This window comes from Zalophus californianus, chromosome 7 (genome assembly GCF_009762305.2).
Source record: "Zalophus californianus isolate mZalCal1 chromosome 7, mZalCal1.pri.v2, whole genome shotgun sequence".
NCBI classification, from domain to species: domain Eukaryota; kingdom Metazoa; phylum Chordata; class Mammalia; order Carnivora; family Otariidae; genus Zalophus; species Zalophus californianus.
Genome location: NC_045601.1, coordinates 111,819,518 through 111,845,394, shown reverse-complemented (window position 1 = coordinate 111,845,394; position 25,877 = coordinate 111,819,518). Strand labels below are relative to the sequence as shown.

General features: G+C 38.4%; 1 protein-coding gene across 6 annotated transcripts in view; it reads left to right on the top strand.

The window, feature by feature from the left end:
* Positions 1–25,877, top strand: part of DNAH8 (dynein axonemal heavy chain 8) — a 417,769-nt gene that overhangs the window by 169,161 nt on the left and 222,731 nt on the right. For all 6 annotated transcript variants that reach the window (XM_027603620.2, XM_027603615.2, XM_027603616.2 and 3 more), the window contains 5 exons: positions 42–142; positions 1,653–1,790; positions 1,953–2,193; positions 15,269–15,468; positions 18,091–18,244. In XM_027603620.2, the coding sequence (XP_027459421.2) occupies positions 42–142; positions 1,653–1,790; positions 1,953–2,193; positions 15,269–15,468; positions 18,091–18,244 (834 nt within the window). The remainder of the gene's footprint in view (positions 1–41; positions 143–1,652; positions 1,791–1,952; positions 2,194–15,268; positions 15,469–18,090; positions 18,245–25,877) is intronic.

The following is a 25,877-nucleotide window of genomic DNA, read 5'->3' as shown; positions in this document are numbered from 1 at the left end:
AATTAATTATATTTTACTACAACTTAAAAATATTTTTATAGGCCAATTTTGATGATCTGTGGAGGAAGTTTGTTACATATTCATCTGGTGAACAACTTTTTGGATTGCCTGTGACTGATTATGAGGTTTTACACAAAACGAGGTGAGTGTAGAAATTGGGCAAGTGTTACATGCAAATAATGAAATACTGTCCATTAGAAGAATCATGTCATCATTAAATCTTTTATCATGCAGAGAAGAGCCTCCCTTAGAACACTCCTAAATATTTCCCTTATTCCTGGCTATTGCTGACCCACTGGATCCATAGTCATCACATATAAAAGAAATATTCTTGGGGAATGGAAAGTACATTGCAAAAATTCTAGTGTTTGTGACCTATATTTAGCCTGTGCTTTCTTTTGTTCTCTTCACTATTTTTGAATAGTGTCCATTATTGTGCAGAAGCACTGCAATTTTGGATATAGTTTTTATTTAGAGGATTACCCATCCTTGGCTTTCCAACCCTTCTTACTACCTTTATGCTAAGTGCTCTTCCTTATTGGGTAGACATAGAAATTCATCAGGATTGAAGGCCAAGGAACTTCACTGATTTTAAACAATAAGTAGATCTAGGATTTAAGTAACTATATTTTAACAGAATTTTATATAACTTTCCTCAAGGTCAGAATTAAAACTGGTTTTGCTTATTGGGATCATGGCTTTAAAAAAGAACTTTATCTTAACTTCTTTCAAAGTCATAAAACGTCTTTGCAAAATAAACAAGAAATTATCTGACCCATAAATCAATGCTAATAATGAAATAATTTCTAAGATGATGAATCAGCAAAATGAAGCAAGAATTGGAAAAACAAGATAACCAAGATTCTAGAACGTGTTTTAGATTTATAAAAGATCCCAGTGTACCCTTATGATAATTGCAAGATAGAATGAGTTTTACTATATTAAAAACATAAGCAAATCTTATCTTTGGTCTTTGGATTATTTACAATAAATAATAAAAGTTGTGAATATCAATCCTTACAAATAGTTAAAACCACTCATGAAATAACCTCAAAAACTAAAATTGGGTCTAGGGGACACTCATGGTCTGCTAAGGATTGAGGAATTCTTGGGAGCATCCACAAACTCGGTTGAGTGGTCAATTTTTGATGTTTTACACAATAAAGGACTTTTTCTTTACTTGTATCTATAATCCCTCCTCTTATTCTTGTTACGTATATAATTCGTACATGAGGGAAAGCTTTTGGTAGGAAAGTGATGTTTAAGTCACTTTCCTAAAGGCAGATGTTCTCATAAAAAACCAGCTTGCATTTGAAAAAAAAAACAACAATCAAAACCTTAGCATTAGCTTTGATTTTATTATGTTCTGGTCACATTGTTTGCAATGATTGGAACTGTGATAATAATCAAACCATTTGTTAATGTCAAGTCATAGTATGGCATGGAATATTTGAGAGCTATAAACTTGACCTAATTGATAGAGCTTTAATAAAATTTTTGTTTGGAAACTGACAGGGTTGTTTGCATGTTGGTGTCTATAAGACATTACATACATCATGTATGAAATATTTGATTGGATGAATTCTGCCTATCCAATAATGACATTTATTTTTAAGATACAAATTATGTAATGACTTTATTTGGTTTCCCAGAAAAGAGCTCAACTTGCTGCAGAAGCTGTATGGACTATATGATACTGTAATGAACAATATTAGTGGTTATTATGAAATACTTTGGGGAGATGTAGACATTGAAAAAATTAATGCAGAACTGCAGGAATTTCAAAACAGGTGAGTTTGAAATGAATTAAGCTTACCTTTTTATAGTGCCTGTCTTCATAGGAGCTGTAGGTATTTTAAAAACGAATTTATCCTCTGATATATTGCTGTATATACATAATGCTTCAAAGAAATGGATAGTGATATAGTTTTGTTTTGTTTTTATTCTGAAAGATGTCGTAAACTCCCAAAAGGGCTTAAAGATTGGCAAGCTTTTTTGGATCTGAAAAAAAGAATTGATGATTTCAGTGAGTCATGTCCTCTGTTGGAAATGATGACCAATAAGGCAATGAAACAGAGACACTGGGACAGAATCTCTGAGTTAACTGGAACCCCATTTGATGTGGAATCTGATTCTTTTTGTCTTAGAAATATTATGGAAGCACCACTACTTAAACATAAGGATGACATTGAGGTACATAAGCTTATAAGATCTTATCACTGGTTCATTGAAGAACATCCTTTTACTTTTCTGGAAATTATACAAATAGACATTTTATTTAAGAATGTACTAATTGCCCTATATAATGTACCTTCAAAATTTGGAATGATCCTGAACATCCTTTGGTTTTGCAAAATAATATAGTAACTCAAGGAGATAAGATGATTATTTGAAATATGTTAGTTTGGGAGGTCCTCAATCTATCCTCCTCGTCCCTTAACTAGCTCTCATTTAAAAAAAATCTGTTTATTTCTGTATTGCACTCCTGGTGAATTCCTCAGAACATTTTCCAAATTTCTGATTCTATCCTTTTTCTTATTAGTCTACTACATATTTAAAATTATTCTTCCTTTCCAAGATTTTTAATTGGTTCTTTTTCTTTTTGTGTGTGTGCTTACTATTTGCATGTATCTTTTTTTATTATTGAGATATAATTTTTATAATTATATACTTTTTATTACTGGGATATAAACATTTTAGTTTATGTTTACAATGTTATGACTCAATACATTTATATATTACAAAATGATCATCACAATATGTCTAGTTAACATCCATCACCACACAAAGTTAATTTTTTTTCTTGCGATGGGAACTTTTATCTTAACAACTTCCAAATATACAATACAGTACTATTAACTATAGTCATCATGTTGTACATTACATCCCAGGACTTATTTATGTTATAACTGGAAGTCTGTACCTTTTGACCCCCTTCACCCATTTCATTCACCCTGCAACCCCCTGACTTTTGGCAACCGCCAGTCTATTCTCAGTATGTATGTTCTTTCTGGTTTCTTTCTTTTTGAATTGGTGTTTTCATTTTCTTTGAATAAATACCTAGAAGTAGTATTGCTGGATTATATGTAGCTCTATTTTTTTTCTAAAAGTTTTATTCATTTATTAGAGAGAGAGAGAAAACATTAGTGGGGGGAGGGGCAGAGGGAGAGGGACAAGCCGACTCCCCATGGAGTGGGGAGCCCAGTGTGGGGCTTGATCCCAGGACCCTGAGATCATGACCTGAACCAAAGTCAGATGCTTAACTGACTGTGCCACTCACGTGCCCCTGTAGCTCTATTTTTAATTTTTTTGTGGAACCTCCGTACTGTTTTCTATAGTGGCTGCACCAATTTACATTCCCACCAACAACGTGCAGGGTTCCTTTTTCTCCACATCCTCCCCAACACTTGTTATTTCTTGCCTTTGTGATGATAGCCATTCTAACAGGTGTGAGGTGGTATCTCACTGTGGTTTTGATTTGCATTTCCTTGAAGATTAGTGGTGTTGAGCACCTTTTCATGTACCGGTGGGCCATTTGCATGTCTTCTCTGGAAAAATGCCTATTCCAATCCTCTGCCCATTTATTAATTGGATTGTTTGGGTTTTTTTCCTATTGAGTTATGTGAGTTCTTTATATATTTTAGATATTACCCCCTTATTGGATTTATGATTTGCAAATATTTTATCTTGTTTGTCAGTTGCCTTTTCATTTTGTTGATGGTTTTCTTTGCTGTGCAGAAGCATTTTAGTTTGATGTTGTCCCACTTGTGTATTTTTGCTTTTGTTTCCTTGGCTTTGTTACCAAATCCAAAAATCATTGCTAAGAACAATGTCAAGGAGCTTATCACCTGTGTTTTCTCCTAGGAGTTTTATGGTTTCAGGTTTTACGTTCAAATCTTTAATTCATTTTGAGTTAATTTTTGTGTGTGGTGTAAGGTAGTGGTCCATTTTCATTCTTCTGCATGTGACTGTCCAGTTTTCCCAACACAATTTATTGAAGAGACTGCTCTTTCTCCATTGTATATTCCTGGCTCCTTTGTCATAAATTAATTGACCATAAATGTGTGGGTTTATTGCTGGGCTCTCTATTCTGTTCATCTTTTTGTCTGTTTTTATGCCAAATATACCATACTGTTTTGATCACTATAGCTTTGTTATATAGTTTGAAATCAGGAAGCATTATGCCTCCAAGTTTGTTTTTCTTTCTCAAGATTGCTTTGGCCATTTGGGGTCTTTTGTGGTTCCATACAAATTTTAGGATTATTTCTTCTATTTTTATAAAAAATGACTTTAGAATTTTGATAGGGATTGCATTTAATTTGTAGTTAGCTTTGGATTGTGTGGACAATTTAACAATGTTCATTCTTCCAATCCATGAGCATGGGATATTTTTCCATTAATTCGTGTCTTCTTCAGTATTTTTCATCAATGTCTTATAGTTTTCAGTATACAGGTCTTAAACTTCCTTGTTAAACTTACTCCTAGGTATTTTATCCTTTTTGATGTAATTGTAAATGGAATAGTTTTCTTAATTTCTCTTTAGGATAGTTCATTATTAGTGTATAGAAATGCAATTGATTTTTGCATATTGATTTTGTTTTATGCAACTTAATTCATTTATTAGTTCTGTTTTTGGTGGGCATCTTTAGGGTTTTCTATATATAATATCAGGTCACCTGCAAATAATGGCAGTTTTACCTTACTTCTTTCTCCTGATTCAGATGCTTTTCATTTCTTTTCATTTCTAATTGCTCTGGCTAGGATTTTCAATACTAAGTGGAATAAAATTGGTGAGAGTAGGCATCCTTTTCTTCCTCCTGACCTAAAAGCATTGAGTGTGATGTTAGCTGTGGATTTGTCATATATGGTCTTTATTATGTTGAGGTATGTTCTCTGTCTGTACCTTTGTTGAGAGGTTATATCGTTTATAGATATTGAATTTTGTATGCGTCTCTGCATCAATTGAGATGATCATGTGATTTTTATCCTTCTTTGTGTTAATGTGGTATATCACATTGATTGGTCTGTGGATACTGAAACCATCCTTGTATCCCTGGAAATTCCAATAAATTCCAAGGTTATTGTGTGTGATCCTTTTACTGTATTGTTGAATTCAGTTTGCTAGTATTTTATTGAGGATTTTTGCATCTGTGTTCATCAGGGATATTGGCCTGTAGTTCTCTTTTCTCATGGTGTCTTTTTCTGGTGCTGGCCTCATAAAATGAATTTGGAGTGTTCCCTCCTCTTCTGTCTTTTGGAAGAGTTTGAGAAGATTGGTATCAATTCTTCTTTAAATGTTTGATAGAATTCACCAGTGAAGCTATCTGGTCCTGGACTTTTGTTTGTTGGGATTTTTTTTTTTTTTTTTTTTTGATTACTGATTCAATCTCCTTACTAGTAATCAGTCTGTTCAGATTTTCTATTTCTTCATAATTCAATCTTGGTAGGTGGTATGTTTCTAGGGAGTTACCCATTTCTTCTAGGTTGTCCAATTCTTGTGCCTGTAATTGCTCATAGTAATCTCACATGGCCCTTTCTATTTCTATGGCATTGGTTAATGTCTTCTTTTCATTTCTGATTTCATTTGAGTCCTCTCTTTTCTTGGTTGGTCTAGCTAAAATTTTATCTATTTCATCTATATTTTCAAATACCAGCTGTTTCTTTGACCTTTTCTATTTTTTTTTAGTCTCTATTTCACTCTGATCTTTGTTATTTCCTTCCTTCTACTAACTGTGGGCTTTGTTTATTATTCTTTTTAAAATTCTTTTAAATATAAAGCTAGGTTGTTTATTTGAGATTTCTCTTCTTTCTTAATGTAAGCATTTAGCCTTATGAATTTCCCTATTAGAATGGCTTTCACTGCATCCCATAAGTTTTGGTATGCTGTATTTCCATTTTCATTTTTCTTAAGGTATTATTTTATTTCTCTTTTGATTTCTTCTTTGAGCCATTAGTTCTTCAGTAGCATGTTATTTAATCTCCACATGTTTGTGAATTTTCCAGTTTTCTTCTTGTAATTGATTTCTAGTTTCATACCATTGTGGTTGGAAAAGATGCTTGACATAGTTTCAGTTTTCTTAAATTTATTGGGACTTATTTTGTGGCCTAACATGTGATCTGTCTGGGAGAATGTCCCATGTCCTCTTGAGAAGAATGTGTATTCTGTTGCTTTTGTATGAAATGTTCTACATATGTCTAAGTTCATCTCATCTAATGTGTCATTTAAGGCCATTGTTTTCTTATTGATCTTCTGTCTGAATGATCTATCTATTGGTGAAAGCAGGATATTAAGGTCCCCTACTACTATTGTATTGCTGTCATTTTCTTCTTCTTGGTCAGTTAGTATTTGTTTTATATATTTGGGTGTTCCTATTTGGGCGCATAAATATTTTCAAAATTATATCCTCTTGTTGGTTTGACCCCTTTATCATTATAAAATGACCTTCTTTGTCTGTTATTACAGTTTTTGTCTTAAGATCTATTTTGTCTTATGTAAGTATAAATACCCTAGCTTTGTTTTGGTTTCCATTTGCATGGTATATCTTTTTCCATTTCTTCAATTTCACTCTGTGTGTGTCCTACATCTGAACTGAATCTCTTGTAGACAGCCCATAGATGCATCTTTTTTTTTTATCCATTTAGTCACTCTTTTTTTTTTTTGAGTATTTAGTCTATTTACATATAAAGGAATTATTAATAGGTATGTACCTATTGCCATTTTGTTAATCATTTTCTGGCTCTTTTGTAATTCCTTTGTTCCTGTTTTCTCTTGCTCTCTTCTTTTGTTATTTGGTTATTTTCTGTAGTGGTATGCTTTATCTTTTGTGTATCTACTATAGGTTTTTGCTTTGTGGTTACCATGAGGCTTATAGATAACAACATAATTATAACAGTCTATTTTAAGTTGATAACTGAAGTTTGAATGCATTCTAAATCTCTACATTTTTACTTCCCCCCACCACATTTTGTTTTTGATGTCACAGTTTACTTATTTTTATCTTGTGTATCCATTGACAATAATTGTAGTTATAGTCTTACTACATTTGTCTTTTAACCTTCATACTGGCTTTTTAAGTAATTAACTTACTACCTTTACAACATTAGATTATTCTGAATTTTACTATATACTTACCTTTACCAGTGAGATCTACACTTTCATATATTTCCTGCTCCTAATTAACACTGTTTCATTTTAGCTTAAAGAACTCACTTTAACATTTCTTGTAAGGCTCATCTAGTGGTGATGAACTCCTTACATTTTGGCTTGTCTGGAAAACTCTTTATCTTTCCTTTGACTCAGAAGGACAACTTTGCCAGGTAGGGTATTCATGATAATTTTTTTCCTTTTATCACTCTGAATATATTGTGCTCCTCTCTTCTGGTGTGCAAAGTTTCTGCTGAAAAATCTGCTATTAGTCTTGTGAGAGTTCCCTTGTACATAACAAGTTGTTTTCCTCTTGTCATTTTTATAATTTCCTCTTTGTTTTTTTTTTTTTAATTTTTTTATTGTTATGTTAATCACCATATATTACATCATTAGTTTTTGGTGCAGTGTTCCATGATTCATTGTTTGTTCATAACACCCAGTGCTCCATGCAGAACGTGCCCTCCTCAATACCCATCACCAGGCTAACCCATCCCCCTACCCCCCTCCCCTCTATAACCCTCAGTTTGTTTTTCAGAGTCCATCATCTCTCATGGTTCGTCTCCCCCTCTGACATACTCCCCTTTTCTTCCTCTCCTGTTATCTTCTTCTTTTTCTTTTTTCTTAAAATATGTTGCATTATTTGTTTCAGAAGTACAGATCTGTGATTCAACAGTCTTGCACAATTCACAGCGCTCACCATAGCACATACCCTCCCCAATGTCTATCACCCAGCCACCCCATCCCTCCCACCCCCAAACACTCCAGTAACACTCAGTTTGTTTCCTAGGATTAAGAATTCCTCATATCAGTGAGGTCATGTGATACATGTCTTTCTCTGATTGATTTATTTCACTCAGCATAACACCCTCCAGTTCCATCCACGTCGTTGCAAATGGCAAGATCTCATTCCTTTTGATGGCTGCATAATAGTCCATTGTGTATATATACCACATCTTCTTTATCCATTCATCTGTCGATGGACATCTTGGCTCTTTCCACAGTTTGGCTAATTTTCTCTTTGTTTTTAACTTTTGACATTTTAATTATAGTGTCTTGGTGTGGGTCTCTTGGGTTCATCTGTTTTGAAATTCTCTGGGCTTCCTAGGTCTACATATCTGTTTCCTCCCCCACTTTAGGGACGTTTTCAGCCGTTATTTCTTCCAAAAAGTTTTCTGCCCTCTTCTCCTTCTGGGATTCCTAGAATGTGAATATTGGCCCATGTGATCTATAAGTCCCTTAAGTTGTCTTCACTATTTTTCATTCTTTTTTTTCTTTTTGCTGTGGTTGGGTAACTTCTGCTGCCTTGTCTTCAAGCTCATGATCCTTTCTTGTGCTTCATCTAGTCTGCTGTTGAACCCCTTTATGGTGCTTTTCAGTTCTGTGTTTGTGTTCTTCAGCTCCATGGCTTCTACTTGGTATCTTTAAAATATTTTCTTTCTCTTTGTTGAAATTCTCACTTTGTTCACACATTGTTCTCCTGAACTTGGTGGGTATTTTTATGACCATTATTTTGAGCTCTTTGACTGGTAAATCACTCATCTCTGTTTCATTAAAGTCTTTTTCTGAGGTCAAAACTGGTTTTATTTGGATCATATTCCTGTTTCTTCATTTTACTTTGCTCTCTGTGTTGGTTTTTATGCATCATATAAAACAACATCCTCTCCCAGTCATGAAGGAGTAGCCTTGTGAGGAGAAAAATCTTAACCTTCAAGCCTGCCCTAGCTCTTGGTTGTCTCTCAAACCTTTGTGTTTGTTCCAGTAGTCTACTTTATCTTTAGGTGCTCCCAGTAACTGAGGATGTAACAAGACCTGTCAGGCCCCAAAGTGGAGGATCTCAGTCAGCACCTAGATTTAGGCTGATTGGAAGCTATATCCTTAGGCAGCAACTCTTAAAGTATGTAAATATGCCTCTTTTAAGGGAATACTAGGAGATGAGCATTTATGTCTATCCTCTCTGCACTGAACCTGGGAATGATAGCCAGTTAAGTATTTCCTTTGCTTGCTACTGTTCTGTTGAACCCACGAACCCAAGCCCCACTGGTCACCAGAGTCAGGCTGTTAAGGGATGTGCCTTTTGGGTAACAGCCGCAAATGCCGAGGGCCAGTTATTTACACAAGCTCCTTTGTTGGAGATGCCAGCATTTGGGGGCACAGCATAAGGAGTCTGAAGATAGCACTCACCCTTCCAAGTCTCTGGAGAGGATTATAGTTGTCCCTTGGATGTATGTTTCATTAGAGACCTGATCCTCAGGCCACAGCTGTGAAGATAAAGCAAGAGGCCTCTTTCAAAGTAAGAAACCGGGCATTTCCGTCTGATGTCTTAGTGCTCAGCCCTGGGGTGGGTAGCTGGTTATGGACCTCCCCCCCCATTTATTATAGGTCCTCTGGCAAACCTTATTTGCCACCAGAATCAGGTGATCAAGAGACATCCCCTGGGTGGCAGTTACAAAAAAAACCCAGGGGGCCAGACATGTGCATAAGCTCCTTTCTGGGAGACATCGGTGACCTGGAGTGAGGCAGAGGGACAGTGCATCAGTGGTGCCCACCAGCGTCTGTCTTTGGAGAGTATTTCAGTAGGCCCTGAGTTGTGTATTAAATTAGATGCCTGCTCTCAGGCAGAAGCTCTAAGATAAGCAAATAGGCCTTTTTTACAGAAAGGCTGTGCAGTTTTCAGTGGGCTGCCTCTGTGTTGGACCCTGGGGTGTAACCAGATATGTCTATGCAAACCCATTTATAAGGGCTTGACGCCCCCTGCCCCTCACCCCCACCAGAGCCCTCAGGCCTGGGCTTCATCTCTACCCAGTGGTTTGTGTGTCTTTTCCACTTCTGGTCCATGGAGATGTTTGGTTTTTAAGCCTGGTATGTTTTCTACTTTCTCTGTTTGTGTTTTATCAATTATTCTATATTTTTGGAGGTGAGGAACTAGAAATCTCCCATATATATGGTTTTAAGTTTTCTGCCGCTTCTTTTACCATTATTTTTTTTTAAAGATTTTATTTATTTATTTGAGGGAGAGAAAGAGAGCACAAGCAGGGGAAGGAGCAGAGGGAGAGGGAGAAGCAGGCTTCCCGCTAAACAGGGAGCCCGACTCGGGGCTTGATCCCAGGACCCTGGGATCACAACCTAAGCTGATGGCAGGTGTTTAACCCACTGAGCCACCCAGGCTCTCCATCCCCTTCTCCCCTTCTTAAAAACACATGTACACCAGAAATTTTGTTTTCAAAGAATTTTGCCCTACTTATAAATGTCATTCAAATACTCTTGAAGGAAATGAAGAATTGAAAAAGAACTTTGGTGCCCATCTCATTCTTATAGGTAGGTTTTACACTTAAGAATATAGCAATTTATAATAAAGACTTTAAATGACACACTGGACCAAATGGACCTCACAGACATATTCAGAACATTCCATCCCAAAGCAACGGAATAACATTCTTCTCTAGTGCCCATGGATAATTCTCCAGAATTGATCACATCCTAGGTCACAATTCAGGTCTCAACCGGTACCAAAAGATTGGGATCATTCCCTGCATATTTTCAGACCACAATGCTTTGAAACTAGGACTTAATCACAAGAGGAAAGTCGGAAAGAACTAAATACATGGAGGCTAAAGAGCATCCTACTAACGAATGAATGGGTTAACCAGGAAATTAAAGAAGAATTTAAAAAATTCATTGAAAGGAATGAAAATGAAAACACAACTGTTCAAAATCTTTGGGATGCAGCAAAGGCAGTCCTGAGAGGAAAGTATATAGCAATACAAGCCTTTCTCAAGAAACAAGAAAGGTCTCAAATATATAACCTAACCCTACCCCTAAAGGAGCTGGAGAAAGAACAGCAAATAAAGCCTAAACCCAGCAGGAGAAGAGAAGTAATAAAGATCAGAGCAGAAATCAATGACCTAGAAACCAAAGAACAGTAGAACAGATTAACGAAACTAGGAGCTCGTTCTTTGAAAGAATTAACAAGATTGATAAACCCCTGGCCAGACTGATCAAAAAGAAAAGAGAAATGACCCAAATCAACAAAATCATGAATGAAAGAGGAGAGATCCCAACCAACACCAAAGAAATACAAATAATTATAAGAACATATTATGAGCAAGTCTGTGCCAGCAAATTAGATCACCTGGAAGAAATGGGTGCATTCCTAGAGATGTATCAACTACCAAAACTGAACCAGGAAGAAATAGAAAACCTGAACAGACCTATAGCCACTAAGGAAATTGAAGCAGTCATCAAAAATCTCCCAAGAAACAAAAGCCCAGGGCCAGATGGCTTCCCAGGGGAATTCTATCAGACATTTCAAGAAGAATTAATACCTATTCTCCTGAAACTGTTCCAAAAAACAGAAATGGAAGGAAAACTTCCAAACTCATTTTATGAGGCCACCATTACCTTGATCCCAAAACCAGACAAAGACCCCATCAAAAAGGGTCCTTCATCCTTGATGAACATGGATGCAAAAATTCTCACCAAAATACTAGCCACTAGGATCCAACAGTACATTAAAAGGATTATTCACCATGACCAAGTGGGATTTATCCCTGGGCTGCAGGGATGGTTCAACATCTGCAAATCAATCAACGTGATACGATACATTAACAAAAGAAAGAACAAGAATCATATGATCCTCTCAATAGATGCAGAAAAAGCATTTGACAAAGTACAGCATCCTTTCTTGATCAAAACTCTTCAGAGAATAGGGATAGAGGGTACATACCTCAATATCATAAAAGCCATCTATGAAAAACCCACAGCGAATATCATTCTCAATGGGGAAAGGCTGAGAGCTTTTCCCCTAAGGTCAGGAACGCGGCAGGGATGTCCACTCTCACCACTGCTATTCAACATAGTATTAGAAGTCCTAGCCACAGCAATCAGACAACAAAAAGAAATCAAAGGCATCCAAATCAGCAAAGAGGAAGTCAAACTCTCACTCTTTGCAGATGATATGATACTGTATGTGGAAAACCCAAAAGACTCCACCCCAAAACTGCTAGAACTCATACAGGAATTCAGTCAAGTAGCAGGCTATAAAATCAATGCACAGAAATCAGTGGCATTCCTATACACCAACAACAAGACAGAAGAGAGACAAATCAAGGAGTCGATCCCATTTACAATGGCACCCAAAACCATAAGATACCTAGGAATAAATTTAACCAAAGAGGCAAAGGATCTGTACTCAGAAAACTATAAAACACTCATGAAAGAAATGGAAGAAGACACAAAGAAATGGAAAAACGTTCCATGCTCTTGGATTGGGAGAACGAACGTTGTGAAGATGTCAATGCTACCTAGAGCAATCTACACATTCAATGCAATCCCCATCAAAATACCATCCACTTTTTTCAAAGAAATGGAACAAATAATCCTAAAATTTGTATGGAACCAGAAAAGACCCCGCATAACCAGAGGAATGTTGAAAAAGAAAAGCAAAGCTGGGGGCATCACAATTCCGGACTTCCAGCTCTATTACAAAGCTGTCATCATCAAGACAGTATGGTACTGGCACAAAAACAGACACATAGATCAATGGAACAGAATAGAGAGCCCAGAAATGGACCCTCAACTCTAAAGTCAACTTATCTTTGATAAAGCAGGAAAGAATGTCCAATGGCAAAAAGACAGTCTCTTCAACAAATGGTGTTGGGAAAATTGGACAGCCACATGCAGAAGAATGAAACTGGACCATTTCCTTACACCACACACAAAAATAGACTCAAAATGGTTGAAAGACCTAAACGTGAGACAGGAGTCCATCAAAATCCTAAAGGAGGACACAGGTAGCAACCTCTTCAACCTCAGCCGCAGCAACTTCTTCCTAGAAACATCGCCAAAGGCAAGGGAAGCCAGGGCAAAAATGAACTATTGGGATTTCATCAAGATAAAAAGCTTTTGCACAGCAAAAGAAACAGTCCACAAAACCAAAAGACAACCGACAGAATGGGAGAAGATATTTGCAAATGACATATCAGATAAAGGGCTAGTATCCAAAATCTTTAAGGAACTTATCAAACTCAACACCCAAAGAACAAATAATCCAATCAAGAAATGGGCAGAAGACATGAACAGACATTTTTCCAAAGAAGACATCCAAATGGCCAACAGACACATGAAAAAGTGCTCAACATCACTGGGCATCAGGGAAATCCAAATCAAAACCTCAGTGAGATACCACCTCACACCCGTCAGAATGGCTGAAATTAACAAGTCAGGGAACGACAGATGTTGGCAGGGATGTGGAGAAAGGGGAACCCTCCTACACTGTTGGTGGGAATGCAAGCTGGTGCAACCACTCTGGAAAACAGTATGGAGGTTCCTCAAACAGTTGAAAATAGAGCTACCATTCGATCCAGCAATTGCACTACTGGGTATTTACCCCAAAGATACAAATGTAGGGATCCGAAGGGGTACGTGCACCCCAATGTTTATAGCAGCATTGTCCACAATAGCCAAACTGTGGAAAGAGCCAAGATGTCCATCGACAGATGAATGGATAAAGAAGATGTGGTTTATATACACACTGGAATATTATGCAGCCATCAAAAGGAATGAGATCTTGCCATTTGCAACGACATGGATGCAACTGGAGGGTGTTATGCTGAGTGAAATAAGTCAATCAGAGAAAGACATGTATCCTATGACCTCACTGATCTGAAGAACTCTTAATCTCAGGAAACAAACTGAGGGTTGCTGGAGTGGTGGGGGGTTGAGGGATGGGGTGGCTGGGTGATAGACATTGGGTAGGGTTGTGCTATGGTGGGCACTGTGAATTGTGCAAGACTGTTGAATCACAGATCTGTACTTCTGAAACAAATAATGCAACATATGTTAAGAAAAAAGAAAAAGAAGAAGATAGCAGGAGGGGAAGAATGAAGGGGAGTAAGTCAGAGGGGGAGATGAACCATGAGAGACGAGGGACTCTGAAAAACTAACTGAGGGTTCTAGAGGGGAGGAGGGTAGGGGGATGGGTTAGCCTGGTGATGGGTATTAAAGAGGGCACATTCTGCGTGGAGCACTGGGTGTTATGCACAAACAATGAATCATGGAACACTACATCAAAAACTAATGATGTAATATATGGTGATTAACATAACCATAAAAAAATAAAAAAATAAAAGAATATAGCCATTTATAAGCTGTGTTTTGAAAACTTCATTCTATAATTCCAAGGAATTCCAGGGTTCAGTAACTATTTGTACCCCAAAACAGATCCTCAGCACTGTTTATGCCTGTGCATCCTGTTTGTTCTGTTCCGCATGTCTTGCCATTATCCAAGCTGGATTCCTTCTGTCCCTGGACTCACTGCCTCTAAAGGAACTCTTTCCCCTCACTGTAAAATGTCTGCCCCCACCACCCACTGGAATCCCACTCAGTCTCAGATGCTCCCTCCTCAGTGAGGCCTTTCCTCCTGACTGCGGGCAGAAGTCCTTTCTCCCTCTTCAGAATTCACAACAAGTCATACCGTTCTGAGGACATTGATTACATGTTACTTGGTATTATAATTATTTGTGGAAATACCTGTACCTTTCGATTCCTTGCCATCTCTGAGATCTGTGATTCTAAGTATGAAAATAAATAGAGGCCTGGTAGGGAAAATACATTACTTTTATTTTCCCTTGTGAGACTCTCATATCAAGGACTCTCAGAAAAACGGGAAAACCTGTGAGAAAAAAAATAGAATGACTTTTAAGCAAATGAGATATGCATATTAGGGCCAGAGCAAGCTGGAATACAGCAATGAGTCTCTGTTACTTTGAAGAGTTCAAAGGACTCCCCACATATATCCTCCCTTGTTTCTCATAACAACCTGCTGAGGTAGAGCAGCTGTTATCATCTCCATCTTGGCCAAAAACTCCAGTTAAAAATTAAATGAAGAAACATGAAGATTTAAGTTCTGTTATTGCGTGTATATGGTACCATAAAAAAATTAGTAGTCAGATGGTCAGAAGGTTCTGGTTTGAACTTATAACATGATGATCATGAGCTTTGGTTTCCTTGGCCACAAAATGACTAAATGACTTCTAGGTTCAAGCTAGAAAATTCTATGATTTTTTAAGGCACTTAATTTGTAATTGAAAATGTCATGACATATTCTTTGATCTCCCTCTGAAGGATATTTGCATATCTGCCATTAAGGAGAAGGATATTGAAGCCAAGCTGACTCAGGTGATTGAAAATTGGACCAACCAGAACCTGAGTTTTGCAGCATTTAAGGGAAAAGGAGAGCTCCTTCTCAAAGGAACTGAATCGGGAGAAATTATCTCCTTGATGGAGGATAGTTTAATGGTCTTAGGTTCCTTACTAAGCAACAGGTAATTTTATACTTTGGGGGGATGGTTTTAATTTGGTTTTTAGGGTTATATAATACTAAGTGAAAGCCCAGTTTTGCAGCTGTTGTATAACAAAAGATTCTGACCTCAAGTGCTCACTCTTGTATGTCCTTAAATGAGCTACCCATTTTCCCTAACAGTCATGTTCTCTGTCTCTTCCTTATGGTACCCATCTCTTCTTACTGTTTTTTTGGTGGGCACCATCATAATTACTCTCCCCCAAATTGGCAGCTTATCTCTTAAACATCTTGGGTCCCCACTGAGATGACCTATTCGTTTTATTTTCTTTCTCTTTGGTTCCTCCGATATGTCATCTTTGCCCTCCTTGCCCAACCCTGCTCAAGTGTTCACCCAATGACCCAGGAAAAGTATGCTGGCAACACATGAAAGGAATATATTATTAGGGGCTTGTTACATAAACACTTCATGCATTTTTTTATGGGGAAAAGTGGCTATATGTGTGCTGGGTTTACTGTGCCCTAAGTAAGATGACCTATCCATCATTGGATTACTGAACAAGCTGGAAGGTGACTGTGACCTTGAGTGCAGCTTTTGGAAATGGGACTCAGATTAAGTATACTGTCAGGTCTTAATGTGAGCATTAGCAACCTCTAATCCCCTAGCTGACTTCGCGGTAATTCTCAACCGTTCTTCACTTTAACACACCTAAGAAATATGTCACAACCTCATCATTAGCAGAATCAATGTCTGTGGTGCATGGGAATTCTAATATACCTTCTCTAGGTTGGGATCGCTGGTTAATAAATGATATTCTGCATGGCCTCTGGCCCCAAAGGCAGTCTTGCATTTGGATAATGTACAATTCTAAAGCTCCTAGCTCTGGGAGTTCTGGGTTGACTTTCTGGGGTTAAGATCCTACGTACATCTTCTGCTTTCAGGGAATCTGAATAATCCTGGAAAAGGTGACCATAGGATATTCAGTGGTTCTCAGACTTTATGGGATACTGTTTCCATGGTTCATAGCAAATTTTGCCATGCTGATTTCCTGAATGATGACCTCTTGAAGAAAGGCTGTAGATTCACCTGAACAGTATCTGTAGCCAGTGAATTCAGGATTTGAAGGCTTTCTTAGTTTCATATTTAATTTGGATTTAGCCTGATTAGTATAATACTTATTTATAGTACTAGTAAACTCAATGCCGAGGCATTGCCTGCGGGATCTCTAGGGCTACCTGGATGTGACTTCAGGAGTAAATTGTATATCTCCATGGGTGAGACTTGACTCCAGATATTGCCTGGATGGTGACACTTTGCTAGTGGATTCTCGATTGATCCATAGGAATGCCTAACAATCATGACAGGTTCCACCATGCAAAGTTATGCAATGACCAAAGGACAGAAACTGGTTATGCTAGATCTTATTTCAAATCTCCCTTTTTCATGTTGGGAAGTCATATGCCATCAAAGATGACTCTTTTTTCCCTCCATGCAAGGCCATTTTTGGCCTCAAATATCTAGGTGCTTCAGCCCCCTGAAGTGCCCATCTTAGTGTGCATGTCTTAATTTTGAAGATGCTTTTAACATACTGACTTCCTTTCAGCTCTAGAATGATGGTCAGATGGACAGTGTAAATTGGGTGTTGAGTCAAATGCTTCTTACTGCCTGAATAGCTCACCTATCTCCTTGGGGCAATTTTTTACATAACTCCCTTTATACCTCCGTGTATAGCATAGGCTTCTAGAGAAGTTATGGGTTGCATTCAGGTGTCAGAGTATACCCAGAAGAACCCCCTTATATATGTGAGCACCATCAAGTCACCCTGCCCTGGATCCAGAAAAGTTTGAAGAACCTTGTCAGTAAGTGCCACTCACCAGCAATGTCACTACACCACATCGAACCTACTTGTCATTGCCACAAACTGAAGTCAGCTTCTTAGTCCAACTGTAGGTAATTGGGTCTTTACCCAGTAGCTTCCCATCACTTCTTGCATGACATCCCCTGTATTTTTTTGTCTTTCTTCGCTGTGCCCAGCTTTCTGGACACCTCGAATTCTCACGAACTCTGCAGCTAGCTCTGATGTTGAGAAACAGGAAGCATGTTATTTGGGGGCAACTGTTCTGGATCTCTAACACCGTAGAATCTAGGCACAGTGCCTGGTGGACTTAGCAGTCTGTGGGTGAGAAGAGCACATCTATAGGTGGACATCAACCCTCAATCTTGACATTGGCCTTGTTGTAATAGTTTCACAGACCAGGAACAGTGTTCTACGTGTTACTCTTGCAGGCAGTGCTCACTTGGATTTGGTTCACAGAAGTCTTGTAAAAGCACCTTTTCCCATGTGTTCCCTTCCATCCCAGAAACAACCAGCACAATTCCTTTGCTGGACCTCCATGTCACAAAACTTGGCTCATCTTCCTGGTCTGTGACTCATGCATAGAAACAAGTAAAATCGCTATAATGATACGAGTTTTACTCCTAGAAAAGCAAATATCTCATTAGCTGTGTGAAATTTATTAGGAACTGCCTTTTAGGAAAAAAAAAGTTCACTTTCAAAGGAATGTTTCTCCTCTAATTTACTTTATTAGGCCATATTATTTTCTGCATCATCCTTAAAATATAATATTTTTCCATTTTTACTTTCAGATATAATGCGCCATTTAAAAAAACTATCCAGAATTGGGTGTATAAATTGTCTACTTCCTCAGATATAATTGAAGAGTGGCTAGTAGTCCAGAACCTTTGGGTTTATCTTGAAGCTGTCTTTGTAGGTGGCGATATTGCCAAACAGCTGCCTCAGGTAAATATGGTTTTTGTAACTACTGATAGTACAGTTTGATGTGTGTTGTCTCTATGTCTCTGTAGAAATCTTTACAAAGACATATGGCTGTATCATGATTATTTAAACCAGGGTTTGCAATCTCTGGCCCACGCACCTGTTTTTATAAATAAGTTTTATTAAAACACAGCCATACCTATTCATTTATGTTCTGTCTATGGCTACTTTAGCATTGCAACAGCAAAGTTCAGTAGTTGTAACAGAGACCATATGGCCTGCAAAGCCTAAAATATTTACTCTCCAGCCCCTTGGGAAATTAAGTTTTTAAAAATGTGCTGATTTCTTGGGAGTGGAGCAAGATGGCGGAGAAGTAGGAGACCTAGATTTCGTCTGGTCTCAGGAATTCAGCTGAATAGGGATCAAACCATTCTGAACACCTACGAACTCAACAGGAGATCGAAGAGGAGAGTAGCAACAACTCTCTGAACAGAGAAGCGACCACTTACTGGAAGGTAGGATGTGCGGAGAAGTGAATCCGAGGCGATATTCGGGAGGATAGACGGCGGGGGAGGGGCCTCCGCTGGCCGCTTCTGGCAAGTGATAGAGCCGCAGAGCACAAAATCGGAGCTTTTAGAAGTTGGCTCGGCTGAGGGACGTCGCTGCAGTGGCTAAGCAGGGGGTGGAATCCTCCCGGGACAGTGTGGTCTCAGGACCCTTGGGGTCACAGAAAGACCGGGGGTGCCCGAGTGTGCCAGAGCTCCCAGTTATCGGAGCGGGGAAGCCGGCTGCAGAGACGGAGCCGAGGCGCGGGCTCTCAGCTCAGGGTTGCCATAAACTGTGATCCGCAGCCCAGTCAGGCCACTGCTCCTCCAGCAGGGACCCAACAGGCGGCAGAGCTGGGGAGACTCCCCTTCCTTCCCGGGGAGGAGCGGCGCGGGAACGCACTGCAGGTATCTGCTGGGTTTGGAGACTCCACACGGGGTCGGGTGCCAGAGATAGAAATGCTCGGTCACAGGCTGGGTGAGCACGGAGTGCGGCCAGAGACCAGGGAGACAGGAGTGACTGCTTTTCTCTGGGGGCACACTGAGGAGCGGGGCCCCGAGTTCTCAGCTCCTCCGGGTGGAGATTGGGAGGCCACCATTTTTGCCCTGGTCCTTCAAAGCTGTACCGAGAGTTTGCAGGGAACAAAAGCTCCTGAGAGCGAACCCGAGCAGCTTCCTTAGCCTGGACCGACAAGGGCGGGGCAATTCAGCCTCCGGCAAAGACATTTGGAAACCACAGCAACAGGCCCCTCCCCCAGAAGATCAGCACGAACAGCCAGCAAGCCAAGAGCAAGTTTACCGATCAAGGAGAACGGGAGAACTCCAGCGCTAGGGGAATACTGCACATAGAATTCATGGCTTTTTTTTTTACCATGATTCATTAGTTCATCAAAGTTAATTTTTGTTGACTGGTTTTTTTTTTCTTTTTCCCTTTTTCAACCAACATCTTATCAATCCCTTTTTTTAAAAAAAAACATTTTTTATTTTTCATTTCTGGAGTCATATTTTATCCCTTCATAGTAGTTACCCTTATTTTTGGCATATATATATAAGTTGTTCTCTCTTTAAAATTTTGAGATACAGTTTCTTCTAACAGATCAAAATATACCCTAAATCACTAGTGTATGGCTTTGTTCTAGTCTCCTGCCTGATCACATTCTCTCCCTTTCTCCTTTTTTTTTTCTTAAATCTTCTTTCTTTTTTCAAACAACTTCTTATCTTATCAAGTCCTTTTATAAAATCTTTTATAATTTTCATCTTTACAGTCATCTTCCATCCCTAAATTGTATCAACCCCTATTTTGTACATAAATGTCTTTCTTCCTGTAAAATTTTAGGAGGCACTTTTTTCTAACAGAAAAAATACGCCCAAAATCTAGTGTGTGGCACTGATCTATGCACTAGCCTGATCATATTTGATCATATTCTGCTTTTTTTGTATTGTTCTGTTTTTGTTTTTATCTTTTTTTTCTTTTTTTTTTCCTCTCTTTTTTCTTTCTTTCCCTTTCTTTTCCCCTGGTTTCAGGTCTTTTCTGATTTGTATAGAGTATATTTGCTGGAGACGTTGTAAACCTGTTAGCATTTTGTTCTCTCATTCATTTATTCTCCTCTGGACAAAATGACAAGACGAAAAAAATCACCTCAGCAAGAAGAACAAGAAGTAGTGCTGTCAGCCAGGGACCTACTCAATACGGACATTAGTACGACGTCAGACCTAGAGTTCAGAATCATGATTTTAAAGATACTAGCTGGGCTTGAAAAAAGCGTGGAAGTTATTAGAGAAACCCTTTCTGGAGAAATAAAAGATCTAAAATCTAACCAAGTCGAAATTAAAAAGGCTATTGATGGGGTGCAATCAAAAATGGGGGCACTAACTGCTAGGATAAATGAGGCAGAAGAGAGAATCAGTGATATAGAAGACCAAATGATGGAAAATAAAGAGGCTGAGAAAAAGAGGGAGAAACAACTACAGGATCACGAGGGCAGAATTCGAGAGATAAGTGATACGATAAGACGAAACAACATTAGAATAATTGGGATCCCAGAAGAAGAAGAAAGAGAGAGAGGGGCAGAAGGTATATTGGAGCAAATAATAGCAGAGAACTTCCCTAATGTGAGGAAGGAAACAGGCATCAAAATCCAGGAGGCACAGAGAACCCCTCTCAAAATCAATAAAAATAGGTCAACACCCCGACATCTAATAGTAAAACTTACGAGTCTCAGAGACAAAGAGAAAATCCTGAAAGCAGCTTGGGAGAAGGGATATGTAACCTACAATGGTAGAAACATTAGATTGGCAACAGACCTATCCACAGAGACCTGGCAGGCCAGAAAGGACTGGCAAGATATCTTCAGAGCACTAAATGAGAAAAATATGCAGCCAAGAATACTATAGCCAGCTAGGCTGTCATTGAAAACAGAAGGAGAGATAAAAAGCTTCCAGAACAAACAAAAACTAAAGGAATTTGCAAACATGAAACCAGCCCTCCAAGAAATATTGAAAGGGGTCCTCTAAGCAAAGAGAGAGCCTAAAAGCAGCAAAGATCAGAAAGGAACACAGACAACATACAGTTAACAGTCACCTTACAGGCAATACAATGGCACTAAATTCATACCTTTCAATAGTTACCCTGAATGTAAATGGGCTAAATGCCCCAATCAAAAGACACAGGCTATCAGACTGGATTAAAAAACAAGACCCATCCATATGCTGTCTGCAAGAGACTCATTTTAGACCCAAAGACACCCCCAGATTGAAAGTGATGGGGTGGAAAACCATTTACCATGCTAACGGACACCAAAAGAAAGCTGGGGTGGCAATCCTTATATCAGACAAACTAGATTTTAAAACAAAGACTGTAATAAGAGATGAGGAAGGACACTATATCCTACTTAAAGGGTCTATCCAACAAGAAGATCTAACAATTGTAAATATCTATGCCCCGAACATGGGAGCAGCCAATTATATGAGGCAATTAATAACAAAAGCGAAGAAACACATCAACAACAATACAATAATAGTGGGGGACTTTAACACCCCCCTGACTGAAATGGACAGATCATCTAAGCAAAAGATCAACAAGGAAATAAAGACTTTAAATGACACACTGGACCAAATGGACTTCACAGACATACTCAGAACATTCCATCCCAAAGCAACGGAATACACATTCTTTTCTAGTGCCCATGGAACATTCTCCAGAATTGATCACATCCTAGGTCACAAATCAGGTCTCAACCGGTACCAAAAGATTGGGATCATTCCCTGCATATTTTCAGACCACAATGCTTTGAAACTAGAACTCAATCACAAGAGGAAAGTCGGAAAGAACTCAAATACATGGAGGCTAAAGAGCATCCTACTAAAGAATGAATGGGTCAACCAGGAAATTAAAGAAGAATTAAACAAATTCATGGAAACCAATGAAAATGAAAACACAACTGTTCAAAATCTTTGGGATACAGCAAAGGCAGTCCTGAGAGGAAAGTATATAGCAATACAAGCCTTTCTCAAGAAACAAGAAAGGTCTCAAATACACAACCTAACCCTACACCTAAAGGAGCTGGAGGAAGAACAGCAAATAAAGCCTAAACCCAGCAGGAGAAGAGAAATAATAAAGATCAGAGCAGAAATCAATGACCTAGAAACAAAAAGAACAGTAGAGCAGATCAACGAAACTAGGAGCTGGTTTTTGAAAGAATTAACAAGATTGATAAACCCCTGGCCAGACTGATCAAAAAGAAAAGAGAAATGACCCAGATCAACAAAATCATGAATGAAAGTGGAGAGATCCCAACCAACACCAAAGAAATACAAACAATTATAAGAACATATTATGTGCAACTCTATGCCAGGAAATTAGATCACCTGGAAGAAATGGATGCATTCCTAGAGATGTATCAACTACCAAAATTGAACCAGGAAGAAATGGAAAACCTGAACAGACCTATAACCACTAAGGAAATTGAAGCAGTCACCAAAAATCTCCCAAGAAACAAAAGCTCAGGGCCAGATGGCTTCCCAGGGGAATTCTATCAGAAATTTCAAGAAGAATTAATACCTATTCTCCTGAAACTGTTCCAAAAAACAGAAATGGAAGGAAAACTTCCAAACTCATTTTATGAGGCCAGCATTACCTTGATCCCAAAACCAGACAAAAACCCCATCAAAAAGGAGAATTACAGACCAATATCCTTGATGAACATGGATGCAAAAGTTCTCACCAAAATACTAGCCAATAGGATCCAACAGTCCATTAAAAGGATTATTCACCACGACCAAGTGGGATTTATCCCTGGGCTGCAAGCCTGGTTCAACATCCGCAAATCAATCAACATGATACAATACATTAACGAAAGAAAGAACAAGAATCATATGATCCTCTCCATAGATGCAGAAAAAGTATTTGACAAAGTGCAGCATCCTTTCTTCATCAAAACTCTTCAGAGTATAGGGATAGAGGGTACATACCTCAATATCATAAAAGCCATCTATGAAAAACCCTCAGCGAATATCATTCTCAATGGGGAAAGGCTGAGAGCTTTTCCCCTAAGGTCAGGAACGTGGCAGGGATGTCCACTCTCACCACTGCTATTCAACATAGTATTAGAAGTCCTAGCCAGAGCAATCAGACAACAAAAAGAAATCAAAGGCATCCAAATCGGCAAAGAGGAAGTCAAACTCTCACTCTTTGCAGATGATATGATACTGTATGTGGAAAACCCAAAAGACTCCACCCCAAAACTGCTAGAACTCATACAGGAATTCAGTCAAGTAGCAGGCTATAAAATCAATGCACAGAAATCAGTGGCATTCCTATACACCAACAACAAGACAGAAGAGAGACAAATCAAGGAGTCGATCCCATTTACAATTGCACCCAAAACCATTAGATACCTAGGAATTAATTTAACCAAAGAGGCAAAGGATCTGTACTCAGAAAACTATAAAATACTCATGAAAGAAATGGAAGAAGACACAAAGAAATGGAAAAACGTTCCATGCTCATGGATTGGGAGAACCAACATTGTGAAGATGTCAATGCTTCCTAGAGCAATCTACACATTCAATGCAATCCCCATCAAAATACCATCCACTTTTATCAAAGAAATGGAACAAATAATCCTAAAATTTGTATGGAACCAGAAGAGACCCCGAATAGCCAGAGGAATATTGAAAAAGAAAAGCAAAGCTGGCGGCATCACAATTCCAGACTTCCAGCTCTATTACAAAGCTGTCATCATCAAGACAGTATGGTACTGGCACAAAAACAGACACATAGATCATTGGAACAGAATAGAGAGCCCAGAAATGGACCCTCAACTCTATGGTCAACTTATCTTTGACAAAGCAGGAAAGAATGTCCAATGGAAAAAAGATAGTCTCTTCAACAAATGGTGTTGGGAAAATTGGACAGCCACATGAAGAAGAATGAAACTGGACCATTTCCTTACACCACACACAAAAATAGCCTCCAAATGGTTGGAAGACCTAAACATGAGACAGGAGTCCATCAAAATCCTAAAGGAGAACACAGGCAGCAACCTCTTCGACCTCAGCCGCAGCAACATCTTCCTAGAAACATTGCCAAAGGCACGGGAAGCCAGGGCAAAAATGAACTATTGGATTTCATCAAGATAAAAAGCTTTTGCACAGCAAAAGAAACAGTCCACAAAGCCAAAAGACAACCGACAGAATGGGAGAAAATATTTGCAAATGACATATCAGATAAAGGGCTAGTATCCAAAATCTATAAAGAACTTATCAAACTCAACACCCAAAAAACAAATAATCCAATCAAGAAATGGGCAGAAGACATGAACAGACATTTTTCCAAAGAAGACATCCAAATGGCCAACAGGCACATGAAAAGTGCTCAACATCGCTCGGCATCAGGGAAATCCAAATCAAAACCTCAATAAGATACCACCTCACACCCGTCAGAATGGCTAAAATGAACAAGTCAGGGAACGACAGATGTTGGCAGGGATGTGGAGAAAGGGGAACCCTCCTACACTGTTGGTGGGAATGCAAGCTGGTGCAACCACTCTGGAAAACAGTATGGAGGTTCCTCAAACAGTTGAAATTAGAGCTACCATTCGATCCAGCAATTGCACTACTGGGTATTTACCCCAAAGATACAAATATAGGGACCCGAAGGGGTACGTGCACCCCAATGTTTATAGCAGCAATATCCACAATAGCCAAACTGTGGAAAGAGCCAAGATGTCCATTGACAAATGAATGGATAAAGAAGAAGTGGTATATATACACACTGGAATATTATGCAGCCATCAAAAGGAATGAGATCTTGCCATTTGCAACGACATGGATGGAACTGGAGGATGTTATGCTTAGTGAAATAAGTCAATCAGAGAAAGACATGTATCATAAAAATGTGCTGATTTCTTAATTTATTTTAGTAGAAAGAAGAAACTCACATATTTTCAAATTTCCAGGTTGTCTGAAGATGTGAGGTACATTCAAATATGGTGCTATTAAATTATAGTAGTTCATCTCTTCTAAGAGGTAACCTTATAATCTTCCTCTGAGAGTAGAATTAAATTGATCTGTATTGTGTAAGCACAAATTAACTATTAGTAAGTTGACCAGTAATAGATCAGACATATACCATGGGGCAAAGAAACAGCTTTAGAAGCCCTTAACAAAAATCTTTGAAACAGCTTTATTTGGGCCTTTTAAATAAATACACTTACTAATAACTTTGTTCTATGAAGGTAATGTCCCTCTTATGAAGCTAAGTCTGCTCTTTCTGAATTTCTATAAATATAGGATCTATATAAATTAAAAATCAAGGATAAAAGGGTTTTGAAAAGGGCTCATTTCCCTTTGTAACAACACATGTTTTGAACATAATGCTTTTCTTTTTCCATCAGAAAATTGCATTGTTTTAAAAAAATACCCTTGAAAGTTTTAAAGGAGTCAAGATTATGCCATTCTAGAGGCATTTTTACAATTGAATGCAAAGCTTAATATCATCCATAGTAAATAGGGAAATTTCATTTGCAAAAATGTAAATGAAGCTTTGTTTTGGGGTTTCACTGTTTTTTGTTTTTTTCTTTTTCCTGGGGTATTTTTGAGCTGTAATTATT